Genomic DNA, 16,836 nt, shown 5'->3' with positions numbered 1-16,836 from the left:
GTAGGAAGTTTATAGGTTTAGTTTGTACCTTTAGGTGTTTGATCCATTTTGAGTTAATTTCTATCATATGCAGTTGGGTTCAAGTTCATTCTGTCGAAGGCAGAGACCCATTTGTCCCAGCACTGTGTTGTGCAGACATTCTTCTCCCACTGAGTGGTCCTGGCATCCTTGTGGAAAATTAATTGGCTGTACATGTAAGGTTTGATTCTTAATTCTGTTCCATTGATTTATATCCATACTTATGCCAGGACCGTACTGATCAGATTATGGTAGCTTTGTAGTAAGTTTTGAAGTTGGGAAGTGTGAGTCCTCAAATTTTGCTCTTCTTTTTCAAGATTGTGTTGGCTCTTCTGGGTCCCTTGAACTTCTGTGTGAATTTTGGGATCCGTGTGTCAATTTCTCTAAGGAAGCCAGCTGGGATTTTGATAGGGATTGAGATGAATCTGTAGGTCAGTTTGGGGAGTTTTGGTGTCTTAATATTATCTTCTATACCATGAACCTGAGGTGTCTTCCATATATTTAGGTCTTTTACAATTTCTTTCATTGATCTCTTATTGTTTTCAGTGTATAAGTCTTATACATTCTTGTTAAATTTATCTCATTATTTCATTCTTTTTAATGCTATTGTAAACGAAAAGGCTTTGTTTCCTGAGGGCAGGACTATGTATCATTTATCTGTGTATTCCTAAGATTTTATTCATAGTAGGTGCCAGATCTATATTTGTTAAATGAATCTATTCACAACAGTCTCTCTCTTCCCATTTTATAAACGAGAAACCCAGATTCAGGTTATGCTACCTGAACACATATGGAAAGTGAGAAATCAGACCCTGGGGGTGGGGCACAGTGTGGATGATACTGGGATCTTATTCAGGATGGATTCATCTTAATTTCTTTAAAAAAATCCCTTTGGGTATATTTAGTCAGATGCTTTAAGTCAGATGTGTAGAGTAGCTAGGGCTATCAGTTTCAAAATAAATTTCTAGTAAGAGTGCTGTACTCGAAGCCTTATTTGTATGACTCTTTGAAGAGGATCATGTTTAGGGAGCTTGGCTAATTAGCACTTGTGTTTATTAAATACCTACAGCTGTAAGTGATGGAGCAGCGCTCATGAGAATGAGGGAACTGTCCCCCAGGGTGGTGTTGCTGCAGTTGTGACCAGAGCCAACTCTTGATATGGTCTAGCTTGCTCGTCACGACCCCTACAGTGAGCTTACTAAATACTTTGCCAGTCTTCTGTTGAAACAGAGCCACAAGCGCTGATGAAGGTTCAATGAAGGGAAGTCCTAAAGAACAAGATTGAGGTTCATCCTATGAAAGCATTTTTCTGAGAGTCGGTGTTGGATCCGCGTCGAAGAGGGTGGCAGTGGAGTCCGCTGTTTGAGATTTATAGGGTAGAGTACTCCTGCATGGGAGCCCAGGGTTATACAAAATTCAAATTCTAGTCCAAGGGAATAGCAAGTGGCAAGCCCCATGGTGGGAGGGAGCATGGCTGCTTAGAGGCTGAGGCACACGGGGCCGGGCAGGCAGGCGTGCGTGAGGCGCGCCGGGGAGGTAGCAGGAAACGGACTGTGCGGGCTTTGTAGGCTGTGTGCAGTCTCCCTTAGGCTTTATCCTAAGAGCGGTGTCCAGCCACTGGGGATTTTAAGCAAGGGCATACAGTGCTATAAAGGATCAGTCTTCTGGCAGCCTGTGGAACGTTGGGCAGGAGGTGACGGGATGGCGTAGAGGAGGCGGCTTTGAGGTTTGGCAGTCGAGTGGGTCTTCATCCTAGCTCTACCACTTAGTAGCTGTGTGACTCGCACGGCTCACTTAAGGAAACAGAACTTCTCTAATCAGTTGGACTGCTAATGCCCCGACTTCCCGGGATTGTTGTGAAGTTTCAGTGAGATAACAGGTCTGCAGTGTGCAGCACGGTTCCCGGCTCAGCGTTAAGTGTTCCTGAGCATCAGCTCTCAGGGAGGTTGTGCACAGGTGGAGGTTGACGTGCCTTCAGAGCATCTCAGTCAAGTGTCACCGGTGAGTGGGATTCACCGAGGAGGTCTGTCCCCGAGCTGAGCATTTTCATAAAATCCTTGACTCTGAGGACCCCGCAACATTGATCCCTGAAAGTGAAGACATACTTTATAACACAGGCGGACAGTATTAGCATTTCTGTCATTGAAACTCATCGTTCTTTTTTTTAAAGATTTTATTTATTTAAGAGAAAGGGAGAGAGACAGAGCGAGAGCACGCATGAGCTGGGGGGGTGGTGGGGCAGAGGGACAGAGTCTCAAGCGGACTCCGTGCTGAGTGGGGAGCCCAACAGGGCTCGATCCCATGACCCTGAGATCACGACCTGAGCTGAAGCCAAGAGTCAGATGCTCAACTGACTGAGCCACCCAGGCGCCCCCATATTTCTTTATCACTTATTTCACTAACTAGATACTTACTGAGCACTCACTTTGTACAGCCCTCGCCTGGACTCAGGTTACACAATTCAGAGCCAGCAAATCTGCCTTTTTTCCCAGGAAGGAGGCCCATGTTGTTGGTAGCCTTTTGTAATTTGCCTAACTTACAATTCCAGTTTTTGCTTTAATTGATTCTATTTTATGTTGGTTGTTTCCTGAAAAGAAAGACATCTTATCTCATTGTCATGTTCAGATCAGGTATTTCTAAGAATTGCTGATTTCATCTGTAGTCTATGTATTTTATTAACCTTGTAGATGGTTTTCTCATTTTTTGGCTTTGCCCCTTTGTTTATTTTGTATACCTCTCTAAGTCTCTATCCTATTTGGGCTCTTAATTATTGTTTTAATTAAAAAAATGTCTGTTAGTAGAAAAAAATATCAAATAATGTGTAAGTTCAGAAGGTAACTAGTGTATTTTCTGTTTTGGCAATATCATGGTCTAGCAACTCTCAAAAACCCTCTTTGCATGTGTGTCTTAAAAATGCTGATTAAGGGGCACCTGGGTGGCTCAGTCATTAAGCGTCTGCCCTCGGCTCAGGTCACGATCCCGGGGTTCTGGGATCGAGCCCTGCGTCGGGCTCCCTGCTCGGCGGGGAGTCTGCTTCTCCCTCTCCCTCTGCTCCCCCTACTCGCTCTTGCTCCTGCTCTCTCTCAAGTAAACAAATAAAATCTTTAAAAAAATGCTGATTAAGAAATAAAACTTTTTTCCCCAGTTTTTCAAAATGTATAGCAGGAAAGTAAGAGAAAATCCTCAGGGGCCAAAACAACTAGAAAGCACAAATCCTGGAAGTTAAGTGAGCCTCAGAAGCCAGCGAATGCCACCTAGCTCTGGGAACACAGTTCCAGCAGCCCATATAGGAGGGACAGGCGATAAACCTTTGGCCTGCCCCCACTGGGAATTGGATGGCAGACCCATGTGTAAAGCCGAGACCGCCCCCAAGCCATATTTAATGGAAGGGTGAACTGGAAAAAAAAAAAAAAATCCCACTACTCAAGCAAGAAAATAGGGAAATTCTGAATCTTCTTGGAAGGAAAAAAGCAACCCAAACTGAGGATTTAATTTAAAGTTCCTGGCATGAGAGTGACCACAAACTCCTGGCAGAAATATATAAATCCTCCTGGAATGAGAAATTGTGTTTTGAATGAATCAATGAACAGTCAATACAAAAAGGTCCTCAGAGGGTTTTGAATCACGATGTTGGATCCTGAACATACCAACATTGCCTTTCTCCCAAGGTCTCATTTAAATATCCAAAAAGATTTTTTATTTTTTTAAAATTTTAAAAAAGATTTTATTTATTTATTTGACAGAGAGAGACACAGCGAGAGAGGGGACACAAGCAGGGGGAGTGGGAGAGGGACAAGCAGAGTCCCCGCTGAGCAGGAAGCCCGACGTGGGGCTCGATCCCAGGAACCTGGGATCATGACCTGAGCCGAAGGCAGACGCTTAACAACTGAGCCACCCAGGCGCCCCCAAAAAGATTTTTTAAAGGGAAGAGCCATGTTGATAATTATATCCATTGATATTATAATATGCTAGGAACTCAGAGGTGAATATGGAGTAGTCTCCTCTTTTATGGAGCTCGTGTTCTATTTGAGGAGACAAATCTGTGTTTAGTGAGCTTGGTGGAGGGAGGTGTTAATACAGTCAGGCAGGAGAGGATATGAAGAAAGTGATGATGGGTGGGTGACAGTTGGGTTGTGTATGGTCTTATTTAATTGGCTTTTAATTTCAGGCTCCATGAGTTGTCATTGGGGGGAATAGATTTTATGGAGAATATACTTAAAAAACTCAGGACTCTTTAGAATTAGAAAATGAATGCTAAGAAAGACATAGTCAAAGTTTGTGCAGTCCTCAAACCACAGCTCAGCTTGCTTGCTCACTAAATCTGAAGATGGTAAAAGTAGGCAGGACTTCTTGAGGCCAGAGGACTTGGTTTCTAAGATCATCCAAGAATGAATCCAAGGCTACCAGGATGAGCAGAAGTCAGGCTTTGGCTTTGCTCTGCCGCTTCGGGTGTGTGCTGACCAAGGGTGTTGATTGTTCTTAAAGTTTCATCTCTCTTTAATGTTTGACAAGGTGTTGAGCACAAGGTGTGTACACCTGCTCTAGGAGCCTTTTAGGTACCAGCCTAAGAGTGGGGGCACAACTGCCCCTCCGTCATCCATCCCTCTATCCATCTTCTATGGCGCTGGGAACTCAGCAGAGTGATTCCTTGCCGGCTTGTCTGTCTCCTCCATGACCTTGTCAACCATCGAGGGAACAGGTCTTATGTAACTTTGTTTTGTTTTTAATCCTTTCCCTTTGAATGATTAAAACCAAAAATGGATCCAGTTACTTTAGCAGATGGTTTTTAAAGAAAGGTCCTTGGTACAAGCCTGGTAACCCTGCTTTGGGATGTAGGGAAGAGAGTTACATTCTTTCCTTTCCAAACTGTTTTGACACACATATATGGAAATTTGTGTAATTTTGAATATATATTTTCTCTCTGTATAATCACGGCTAGAAATAAATGTGGGTAGAAACAGAATGTGTTTTCCACACTTGAGAATGTACGGTCTCCGCAGTTCTCTGCCCTGCTATTTCACAGTCGCTGCTGGTGTGTGCCATCACCAGCCCATTGCTCAGTGACCGCCACAGCCTTGTTCCTCAGGTCACTGCAAGTGCCCATGTTTGAGAAGGCTAAAGGCTGGTGAGGCATTTTCGGGAGCATCTCTGGCTGGCTAATTTGGGGTTAACACTGGTGACATCAAAGGCATTAATTAACAATGGTATTTCTCATTTCTTGAACACTCATCAGGAGCTTTAAGCTATGCTGACCATACACGTTATTTCATTTAGTCTTTACAACAATCATGATTAGATTTTATTATCCTTATTAATAAGGAAAGTGCCAAAGCTAGTAATGTCCAGATTTGGGACTGGCACTTGGGTCTTTCTGATTCCTATGTCTCTACGTCCTTCCAGATAGCCAGGAGACTCTTCCTAAGTCTGAGTTTCCTGCTAATATTACTGCTTTGTTTCTAGTGGAATAAAGCAGGTGTGAACTTACTTTCCAGTTGGAAAAGGAATAGCGAATTAACAATCGAGTTCCTCAGAGTTCATCTTATGAGTAAAGCTACTTGTCTTGAGTAATCTTTGAGTTACTTTCCACTTGGAGCTTCATGTAAACGTCTGGGCCCTGGTGGGCTCAGCCTTTGTGGCTGTACAGCCTATTGAAAAATTAGAACAAAGATGTTTTGATTAATATTCCCTAAAAGAGCAGTGGATTGGAAATAAGTTTGGGAATTTGATTTCATTTCAAAATTTTGTAAGGATCTTGGCCTAAAATTTTGCCTGGGACTCTTTCATATTCCCCAGATTTTGTGCTGTGGATGTCTATGCTGACCTAACATGGCTTTGTCCTGAGGCTCACAGAGCCCATGGCCAATGAGGAGCTTTTCAGTTAAGAGTTTTCCTGGGGCTCTGAAGCACTTGTGCCCAAGATTTTTCCATTAAGAATCTTTTCTGGGGCTTGGAGTGATTGCAATTCCACTTATAATGTAGTGTTTATCATTTGGTTTCTTGTTATATTCGAATGATGGAAGAAGAACGAAAGAGTATATTACTGATCAGAGTATTCCAATCTTTCATCTTTAATAGTGTCCATGAAAGAATCAGTGGGAACTCTGATGGACTGGAGGCCAAGTCTAGTGATCTTTATTTTATTTTAATTTTTTAATTTTTTTTTAAAGATTATTTATTTATTTATCTGACAGAGAGAGACACAGCGAGAGAGGGAACACTAGCAGGGGGAGTGGGAGAAGGAGAAGCAGGCTTCCCGCTGAGTAAGGAGCCTGATGGTGGGGCTCGATCCCAGGACCCTGGGATCATGACCTGAGCCGAAGGCAGATGCTTAACGACTGAGCCACCCAGGCGCCCCTAGTGATCTTTATTTTAGATGGTGGCCTCATTGAGGGTACTGGCTATAACCACTAATATTTTTACCTTCCCCAGTATCTTTTTCCATATTTAAAACCAAAGGGTACAGTTGACGGTCTGAGAGTTTCCAAGTATGTGATAAAAAGCATTAAGTACTCCTGCCTGTCCTGTGTAGACCTCCTCAGTACTCTGCTCCTGGCTGCATCTCACTGCACTGGAATCTCTCTATAACTGGTACTGTGTGCAAAGAGAGCAAAGACTGTGTCCCTTTGAAATTTGCATATGCACGGATCCTAGACCTAATCATAAAGCTTCTATAAGAAGACATAGGAGATAGGGGCGCCTGGGTGGCTCAGTCGTTAAGCGTCTGCCTTCAGCTCAGGTCATGATCCCAGTGTCCTGGGATCGAGCCCCACATCGGGCTGCCTGCTCAGCGGGAAGCCTGCTTGTCCCTCTCCCACTCCCCTTGCTTGTGTTCCCTCTCTCGCTGTGTCTCTCTCTGTCAAATAAATAAATAAAATCAAAAAAAAAAAAAAAAAAAAAAGAAGACATAGGAGAATATGTTCGGGACTTTGGGGTAAACAGAAGTCCTTTAGGCAAGGGCACAGAAAACATTAACCATAAAAGAAAAATAAATTGAACTACTTTACAATTGGTAAAATTGATAAACTGAACTCCTTCACAATTTCTGCTTATCAAAAGACTTCTTTTGGAAAATAAATGGACAGCAGACTGGGAAAATATGACATTAAGAATATGTTAAGAACGCCTATGACTCAGTAATAAGACAAATGATCTAATTTAAGAAATGACCAGAAAATTTGAACAAATGCTTTATGATGGAAGATAGAGAGGTGGCCAGTAATCATATGAAAAAATGTCTAGCATCATTAGTTATCAGGTAAATGCAAATTAAAGCCACCAGAATGGCTAAAATGGAGAAGACTAATAACATCAAATGTTGGTGAGCATGTGGAGCAAGAGTAATGCTCATACATTACTGATTTGAGTATAAAGTGATGCTTCCACTTTAGAGAGGGAACGTACCTCAGCATAATTAAGGCCATGTGTGACACCTCCACAGTGAATATCATGTGGTTGAAAAGCTGAAAGCTTTTCCTCTAAGATCAGGAACAAGACAAAGATGTCCACTGTTACCACTTTCATTCCACATAGTATTAGAAGTCGTAGCCACAGCAGTCAGACAAGAAAAAGAAATAAAAGGCATCCACATTTGTAAGGAAGAAGTAAAGCTGTCACTACTTGCAGATGACATGGTCCTATATAGAGAAAACCCTAAAGATGCCACCAAAAAACTATTAGAACTAATAACTGAATTCAGTGAAGTTGTGGGATATGAAGTCAATATATAGAAATCTCTTGTGTATCTATACACTAATAATGAAATAACAGAAACGAAGATGAAATAAACAACCCCGTTTACAATTGCATCAGAAGAATAAAATACCTGGGAATAAACTTAACTGAGAGGTGAAAGATCTGTACTCTGAAAACTGTAAGACACTGATGATTGAAATTGAAGACAAAACAAATAAATGGAGAGAGATTCCATGCTCAGGTTGGAAGAATTAATATTGTTAAAATGTCCATACTACCCAGAGCGATGTACAGATTCAAACAGTTCCTATCAAAATATCAGAACTAGAGCAAAAAAATCCTAAAGTTTGTATGGAACCACGAAAGACCCTGAATAGCCAAAGCAATCTTGAGAAAAAAGAACAAGGCTGGAGGTATTACGACTCCTGGATTCCAACTATCCTACAAAGCTATAGTAATCAGAACAGTATAGTACTGGCACGAAAATAGACATAATAGATCAATGGAACAGGATAGAGAGCCCAGAAATAAACCCACAATTGTATGGTCAATTAATCTATGACCAAAGAGGCCAAAATATACAATGGGGAAAAGACTATCTCTTCCATAAATGGTATAGGGAAAGTGGATAGCTAGCTACATGCAAAAGAATGAAACTGAACCACATTCTTATATACCATACACACAAATTAAAAATGGATTAAATGTGAGACGGGAAGCCATGAAAATCCTAGATGAAAACATAGGCAGTCATCTCCTGGACATTAGCCTTAGCAAGAGTTTTCTGGATCTGTCTCCCCAGGGCGGTGGGTGTGGAGAAGGGGCATTGAGGAGCGCAGGTTGGTTGTGGTCTGTGCTCACAGAGGTATCTGGGAAACATTTATTGCCTGGGCTCCCAGAGGGGGAGAACCACCTCCGTAAGCAGTGTGACCTTGAGCAGCAGGGGGGGCTGGGGTGGTCCTTCTTGCCAGGGAGCTGTGGCACAGTGTGTAGGGGGGGTCATTCAGTAATTGGAGCCCCCCCCCCCCAAGCTCAGGACTGCTCTCTGACACTCTGGGGTGTATGATTTTGCATAGATGTTCATTCATCTCTGTGCTTCAGATTTCCTTGTCTATGAGCCGGGGTGATTCATGGGATTATTGTAATGGTGAAGTAAGGTGTGGTAACGTGTGAGCACGGAAGAAACACAAGTTGTTATTACTACATCATGGGGTCGTGGAGAGAATTCAGTCAGGTCACGGATGAAGGAAAGCTGTTTATAAGCATGAAGGCTTAAGTCTAAATTAGGTGTTGTGATTATTGACAATTTGTTGTCTGGTTACGTGGTTCCATACATTCTCTGTTTTGAGCAGTTTTGTATTCGATGAAAGTCCCTGCCCAAATCCTAGCGTCTAGGGGAACTGTTGTTCTTTCTCTTTTATAAAGGAGCTAAAAGTAGACGTCATGTGGTATGTAGCAACTGTGTTTGTTCCAGAGAAGACAGGCCTTCCTAGCCAAGGGACAGGGCGAACTTGAAGAGGTGGGCCTCATAAAGGCTTTGGGACTTGCCCGTCACGCTGCTTCCATGCTTTTCTTGGGAGTGTCATCACAGTGCACGGGGTAGGCCTGGCCTTCCTCAGGGTTTCATCACGTCTGTTTTATGAAAAAGTTTTTTTATTTTTTTATTTTTTTATGTGTTTCCTTTCTCAAAAGTTTTTTACTCCTGTCCGTGCTTCAGCTTTCTGAAGAAGAGAAAATCCAGCGGTATAGCATCCTCTCTGAGCTCTACGAGCTGATTGGCTTCCATCGAAAGTCTGCGTTCTTCAAGCGCGTGGCCGCTATGCAGTGTGTGGCGCCGAGCATCTCGGAGCCAGGGTGGAGGGCCTGTTACAAGCTCCTCCTGGAGACGCTTCCTGGCTACAGTCTATCGCTGGACCCCGAGGACTTCAGCAAAGGTACCAAAAGTCTCATTGCTGGAACTGAGATGTTGCTGGAATCCCATTACCTGTGCATTGTTCGAGCACTTCCTCTCCCAGTTAGATGGTGGGGTTCAAAGATGACGAAGCACCATCCTGCCCTTGGATGTTTACACTACAGTTACAACAGAAAGTAGTGGTGCTTTGCTTGGGGGCTGGCGTCCTTTTGGCTGGTCCCTTTCCTGCCCCTGCTAGTCATGATTGGAGTTAAGGGCAGAAAGAACTGGACCAGCCGTGGGCACCTGTGGGATTCACAGTCATTAGGCTCAGTGTCGTTGGTGGAGGAGCTGCTGGAGCTGTGGAGGTGGGTACGAGCTCACTTAGGCCACCTTCCCGGGAGGTTTCGTGGAGGGAGGTTAGTGCTTGGGAAGTGTGGGCAGAGTTTTTAAAGCAATCGCACGGTTGCTCTGTAAGGAGAGGATAAAGGGTATTGGGAAAGTTTCCAGTTGCACAGAGAATGGAATCCCCATTTACTGTGCTTCAGGGAGACTGGAGGCAAGGTCCCACTTGCTCTCCAGGTACCTTTTTATGGTATCCTGTGAATGTAACTCCAGGCTGGCTCTGGAGGGAAAGCAGGCCGCCGGGCTTTGTGCAGGTCACCCTAGGAGTTGTCTGATGTGTCCTGGGATGCATAACGTCTGAGAGTCCGGAGTCGGAGGCCTTCTTCCGGGATGCTCTTCCTCGCTCCTCACTGTGGAGCTGCCAGCCATCCTTCGGGTCTTGGCTGGCTGTCACTTCTGCAGGGAGGTCCCCTGTGGCCCCTCAGCCTATGCAGACTCCCTTGATTTTTCCTCTTTCTTTCTTTCTTTTTTTTTTTTTAAAGATTTTATTTATTTATTTTAGAGGGAGATAGAGAGTGAGCAAGAGTGTGTGCGTGAGCGGGGGAAGGGGCAGAGGGAGAGGGAGAGAGAGAATCCCAAGCAGGTCCCATGCCTAGTGCGGAACCTGATGCTGAGCCACCCAGGCACCCCTTATTTTTACTCTTTCATCTAATCCTGTTGTTCTTCCTTATGGCACCCCTATAATTTGCAAGTGCATTTAAAAATTGGTTGGGGTTGGGGCACCTGGGTGGCTCACTCTTGATCTTGGCTCAGGTCATGATCTCGGGGTCATGAGATGGAGCCCCACGTCGGGCTCTGCACTGGGTGTGGAGCCTCCTTAAAAAATAATCAATTGGAGTGATGATTTAATGCATCCCACGCCAGCCTGTGTGCCTACGAGAGCAGAGCCCCTGACTCTCCCTGTGGCCCCTGGGTGGCACATGGCAGGCGTCCCAGGAGCTACGTGGCACGTAGGACCAAACCCTAAAGAAGAGCTGCAGCCTGGGTTGCCACTTGTTGAATAGAATTTCTTGGTCTTAATTTTTAAAGCAGACGAACAAAGTGTTTCTTTTGCAAAATAAAGCAAGCACATCTCTGAGTGATTTGGTACTTTTTACTTAGCCTTCTGTTTTGGGAGGAGACATTTGCCATTGTTTTGTGAAAGAGGTGGAGAGAAGGTTAGGAAGTGAGATCAAATAAAGTACAAATGATAAATGTTGGCTGGCTGTATTTTTAATAGGAAATAAAAATCACTTTAAACTCCATCTCCACTGTTGCTCTGGACCACTTCAAACATTTCTCAGAGAATTAAATAGAAATGTACTCAAAAACCCTGCACCTGTGAATAGAAGTAAATTGTATTCTCAGGACCCAAAATGTATTTCTATTTCTCAATATGAACATTTTCACTAGCTGGTCACAGAAAGTCAGGGCAGGTACACAAATATGGACTGTGTGTATTTGCCCCCTTAATGGGCTGCTGGTTATCACTTGAATCTGTTTGTGTTGCTGTATATGAAGATTTAGGAATATGCTGTGTATGGAGATGAGCCTTTTCCCGAGTGAGGGATTCGGTCTTCCCTAGGAGCTCATACGAGAGAGAGACTGGCAGGGCAGGTGGATTTGCTTTAAGGGAATAGTCGTCATAAACTCTCAAATCAGGAACTTCTTGAATGCAAGAGTGTTGAAAATGTTATCACTTGGCCATGTGTTGCGAATCTGGCTTACGAATAGGAGTCAGGTTTTATTGGAGGAGCAATTTGAATCACATAGAAATTGTGACTTGTACACTAGCGTTAAGAAAACTTATATTTATTCTTACAGTTGCCTGTGGTAGGAACTGTATCATCATGTATTTAAAAAAAAAAGATCAACATGGTGATCTTTGCCCAATTTTAAGGTGAGAAAACCTTCTTGATACCGTAGGGTTGAGATTAGTTAAATTGGGTTATTTAGAATTCATGGCTTGGTTAGTCATGAAGTTGATTCCAGCTTCTTAATCCTTTTAAAAATCTCTTACTTCGTTTTGGCATTTGGTCTTAGCTTGTTTAGAAGATGAAAATACTGCAGGGACTTGTCTTTCTGTCCTTCCCTGTGATATGATAGGTGCCGCAGCTTTACGTTCCAAAAGGTTTTTGTAAGATAGGCTCTAGGATACAAGGTAGTTTTGGGGGGTGTGTGTGTGTAGGTTTGGTCACTTCCAAGAATTTAAATTTAAAAAGTTACTCTGAAGTAATTTAAATACATACAAATTAAAGAGAATAATACAATGAGTCCATCATCACCCAGAGTAAGTGATTATGAAGGCTTTGCCACATGGGCTTTATTTTTACCTTTTTTCCTTTTATTTGTTCTTTGTTGAATTATCTTAGGGCAGACCCCAGAAACCATGTCATTTTACCCTACATACTTCAGTTGGATGTCTGAAAAATAGGGGCATTGTGTTTCATCAGGCTTTCAACTTGACCCACATGCCTGTGAAGATGCAGTTGTGTGCTGGGCATCCCGCTAGGTGTTAAGGATACTTGGGTGCATAAGATACAATCCTGGCTCTGAGGGAAATTGAGGATTGTGGAAGGAATAAATACACGAGCTTGCACGTGCCTCACTGTACCTGCCGGATAAGGCCTGTGGGTCGGATTTTGTGCACGATGCAGCAGAAGTACACAAAAGAGCTGGCCAGCCGTGTGGCGCAGGGCAGTGGGAGAGGAGTTCCATAGGGCTGGGGCAGGAGGAGCCCCTGGTTGGAGTCTTCGTCTTTCTGCCCAGCCCCCAGGGCCCCAGACACAGTACTGTGCCGTAACCTGTTTGTGTTAGAATCCTCTTATGGGGGTCTCCTTCATGAAGGATTTCAAGATAGAGAATATTTAAAAGTAGTAATTGTTGCCAGAAGGGAGATGGAATAATAACTCTAAGAGTCTGTTGTCTTTATGTTTTAAAGATTTCATTTTTTTATTTAAGAAGGAGCACAAGTAGGGAATAGGCAGAGGGAGAGGCAGGCTCCCTGCTCAGCGGGGCTCGATCCCAGGACCTGAGGATCACGACCCGAACTGAAGGCAGTCGCTTCACTGACTGAGCCCCCCAGGTGCCCCTAGATTCTGTGGTCTTAAAGAGGTACTTTTCACTGGCTGTGCAACCGACCCCCCACCTTAAATTTCAACCACGCTAATTTGTTTGGAGGGAGCAGCCACAAAAGTCTGTTGTTAACCGTTTTTCTAATTTAGCTATCTGCTTTTATGAGTTTTTCTTATATGTTAAATTAAAAAAGCACATTTTTCTAGTGTCCTTGGTTGTTGCTAATGAAGGCCCATCACATACCAGTATTTTTTTGAAAAAAAATTGTATATCTGTAACTCAAATACATGCCATTGGAAACACAGTCTTTTGTTATAACCTTACTATAATGATCTCAAAGTGGTTATTTTTATTTTATTTTATTTTATTTTAAAGATTTTATTTATTTATTTGAGAGAGTGAGAGAGAGAAAGAGCACAAGAGGGGGGAGCGGGAGAGGGAGAAGCAGACTCCCTGCTGAGCAGAGAGCCCGATGCGGGACTCGGTCCCGGGACTCCAGGATCATGACCTGAGCCGAAGGCAGTCGCTTAACCAGCTGAGCCACCCAGGCGCCCCAAAGTGGTTATTTTTAAATTGTGTCTTTGCAGAAGAGAAAAAGTATTCCATAAAACATATCTTTTCATGGTATGAAAAAAACCTATCACTTACGAGTTCTTTCTGGAGAAAGTTAAACACAGGAAGTATTTTTTCTTGCCCTTTGGGTTTGGTCATTGAGGCATCTGTCTTTAAATCACAAGTTTTACACATACCATTAAACGTATTTCCGAGGAAGGCTCGCGTCTGGTTCTGTTGCCAGCGCGCCCTCGTGGAGCCCTTTGAGGACACTTTGTGACTTCCATCACAGGTACGCACCGAGGCTGGGCTGCAGTCCAGATGCGCTTGCTTCACGAACTGGTCTACGCGTCCCGAAGAATGGGGAATCCTGCTCTTTCTGTCAGGCACTTGTCCTTCCTGTTGCAGACCATGCTGGACTTTTTGTCAGATCAAGGTGAGCGAATTCAGTGAACGAGAGCACCCTTCATGCTGGCCCGCATAGACGTGAGCTTAGGTTCAGGTGGGTGGCGCTTCCCAGTCCTCCGCTGGTTAGGAGACGCCGTGCTCCACCGTGTCCTCAGCTCCCCGTGCTGCCCTTGCTGTCCTCCCGGGGGACCTGATGCCGCTGTCCACCATGCCTTCTCCCCTCTCCTCCCCGGGCCCCCTCTGGCCCCCTGCGCCGGCTCCCCTTCCCTTTGCCTACATTGTATACAACAGAAATGTGCAAGTGTAACATTTATACAGAGCGGTGCACCATTCATTCAGTGAATTTTCACCAAGTGACCGCTTCTGTAAGTGGCAGCCAGATGGGAAATGTACCCAGAACCCTGAGGACCCCGGTGTGCCTCCCAGGTACACTCCCCGTAAGAGCAGCTTCTTACTTTCACCACCAGAGATGCAGCTTGCCTGTGTTCGCGCCGATGGCAGCGTGTGGTATCTCTGCCCGCGCGTCAGGCGACTCTCTCCTGGGCTCTCCTGTCCGGCATCTGCTCTTACTGTCACTGGGTGGCGTCTGCTTTTTGGGTTTCAGTCATGACCTGTTTGTTTCCAGCCCAGATTCCACGCTGGGCCCCAGACATGTTTATTTTGCCGCTTGCAGGATGTCTGCCTTTGCATGTCCCACAGGCACTAGAAAGTGAGCCCATGCACAGTGGAACTCTGTGGCTTCCCCATCACACCTCCCTCTGCGCCGGGGCTGCCCAGCCAGGCAGTGCGTGCTGCCCGCTGGGTTCCATGGGACGCACTCTCTGCCCTGGAGATGAATGAGTGGGGCATTTATTAGGAAGTGCTCCTGGGATCAGTGGCGACTGAAGGGATGAGAAGGAGGCCAGACTGGGCAGAGGCCCGCAGGGCCGGCCTGCACTGTCGCCAAGCCAGGCTCGGTGACCGGTTGTGCAGTGAGGCAGTTTTTGGAGAGACTGCGGCTGCCCCAGCGGTCTCTGAAGCTGACGTGGCCCTTCAGAGAGATACCTTGCTGTGTGGTGAGGGCCTCGGCCTAACACTCACACCCCAGCTGCTGGGTGTGCACTGCTCCCAGGAAGGGGGCATGGTCTGGGACGAGGCGGCTCTCTCCAGCTGAGAACAGTCCGTGGCGAGGGCAGCGCTCCTGTCGCCTGGGGGATCCGTCTGTCCGAGCCTGGTGGTGCGTCACCATCTGCCCCAGAGCTGCCCCTCACTCCAGCTGTCCCAGCGGGGATCTGCCTCGGCTCAGCCACTGCGCTCCTTCTGCCCGTGCCCGGTGCCGGCCAGGTGTGCCTCCTCGTCCTCTCAGCTGCGGAATCAGTGCATGCTGCTCTCCTTCTGCCTGTGGCTGGTCCCCGACTGTCCCCTGTGGCAGTGTCCCGGGCTGCAGGACCCGGGCTGCAGGCTGGAAGGGTGCCATGTCTCTCCTCGCGTGGGGGTGAGGCTTAAATACATGAATTCCAGTAACACCAAAACTCAGTAACGGTCAGCTTCAAAACCGAAGGACTGAAGTCGGTGTGTGATCACCTTCACAAAGCCAGGGAAACGGCCCGTTGGACTCCTGGGCTTTCCTGAAACAGGAGAGGAAGCTATTCTACATCGTGTTTTAGGCAGAGACTGTGGGGGACCCTGGTTCCTGAAGTTCGGGGGCACGTTGCAGGATTGGGCGAGATTCCTCTTGAGTGGGCTCCTTCTCCACATCCTGTGTGTCCTTGAGCTTCATCCGGGCAGGCTGCGTGCACTTCAGGTCACGCGTACCACGAATGCCCGTCACGCGCTGTTCTCTTCTCTCGGGAGGCCTCTGTCCCCAGTGCCACCTGCTGGGACTTGGGGATGGCTGTTTTCCCCAGGTGGCTTCCACAGCCATCTCTGGGTGAGGAGCTCCTGCAGCTCCTGGCCGCTAGTGACCTTGCAGCACTTACTCCTTCCAGGGCTTGTTTGTATCCGTCTGGGCGTGGAGCGATCCAGGGGGCGCAGGCACATCAGTGCTCGCATGGAGGCCCCTGCGGATGGCGGGACCACTGCTTCTCTGTGCCCACTTGGTTTCCGTGGCCTTTGGTGCTCCATCTGAATTGTGACCATCTTCATGCTGCCTGCAGAGTTTGGCCGCTGAGCAGCAAGACCAGCATGGCAGCTGGCTAGATGAATGGTTTGCACCTTGGGTTTCTCTGAAGCTCGAGGGCGGACGAAGGCGGAGTTCCCAGAACTGGCTGGCTCTGGTGTCTAGTAGGGACATGGGCATGAGTCTGTCTGTTGTTTGATGAATTGAATTTTTGCTTTTTGATGGGTGATTAGCTCTCCTCAACCCCACCACCGAGCAGCTGTGATGACGCAGCGTGCCGGGCGCAGCGTCCAGTCTGAGTGGACTCTGCCCACTGGGCTTCGAGTTCTGAGTGCCTCCTGATCCGTGGCACATGTCCCTCTCCCCTTTTGTCATGGTTCTGCTCTTTCTCTTGGTGCCACTTTCCCCACACGGCTCACGTTTAACTGTGTGTGGTCTCACATGTGTGAGTCCTGGAGACTGGGGCCCACATCTTTGCCCTGAGCTGCTCACACCTTCACCTGCTTCATCTCTTAAATACGCATCCCCCGTCCTGTGGCAGGACGTACTGTCTCCTTTCCCCCACCCCCTGTTCCCGGTCACCACGTGACTCCTCTAGGTCTGGATTCCCTCTTGGCAGCCTTTGACAAGTCCCAGCACGACCAGGTTCTCCTGCTCTGTTCTCTTCCTTCATGCACTGCTCACGACCGCAGTGGAAGAATCCTACGTCTTTAGTTGG

General features: G+C 46.1%; 1 protein-coding gene across 2 annotated transcripts in view; it reads left to right on the top strand.

Annotated features, from left to right (window-relative positions):
* TRAPPC9 (trafficking protein particle complex subunit 9) overlaps nucleotides 1-16,836 on the top strand; it is a 572,354-nt gene that overhangs the window by 51,771 nt on the left and 503,747 nt on the right. For both annotated transcript variants that reach the window (XM_021688817.2, XM_044914681.1), the window contains 2 exons: nucleotides 9,428-9,644; nucleotides 13,905-14,048. In XM_021688817.2, coding sequence (XP_021544492.1) covers nucleotides 9,428-9,644; nucleotides 13,905-14,048 — 361 coding nt within the window. The remainder of the gene's footprint in view (nucleotides 1-9,427; nucleotides 9,645-13,904; nucleotides 14,049-16,836) is intronic.

The sequence above is a fragment of the Neomonachus schauinslandi genome, chromosome 4 (assembly GCF_002201575.2).
Source record: "Neomonachus schauinslandi chromosome 4, ASM220157v2, whole genome shotgun sequence".
NCBI lineage: Eukaryota > Metazoa > Chordata > Mammalia > Carnivora > Phocidae > Neomonachus > Neomonachus schauinslandi.
Note: the sequence above shows the minus strand (reverse complement) of the source record. Positions and strands in the feature narration are given on the sequence as shown.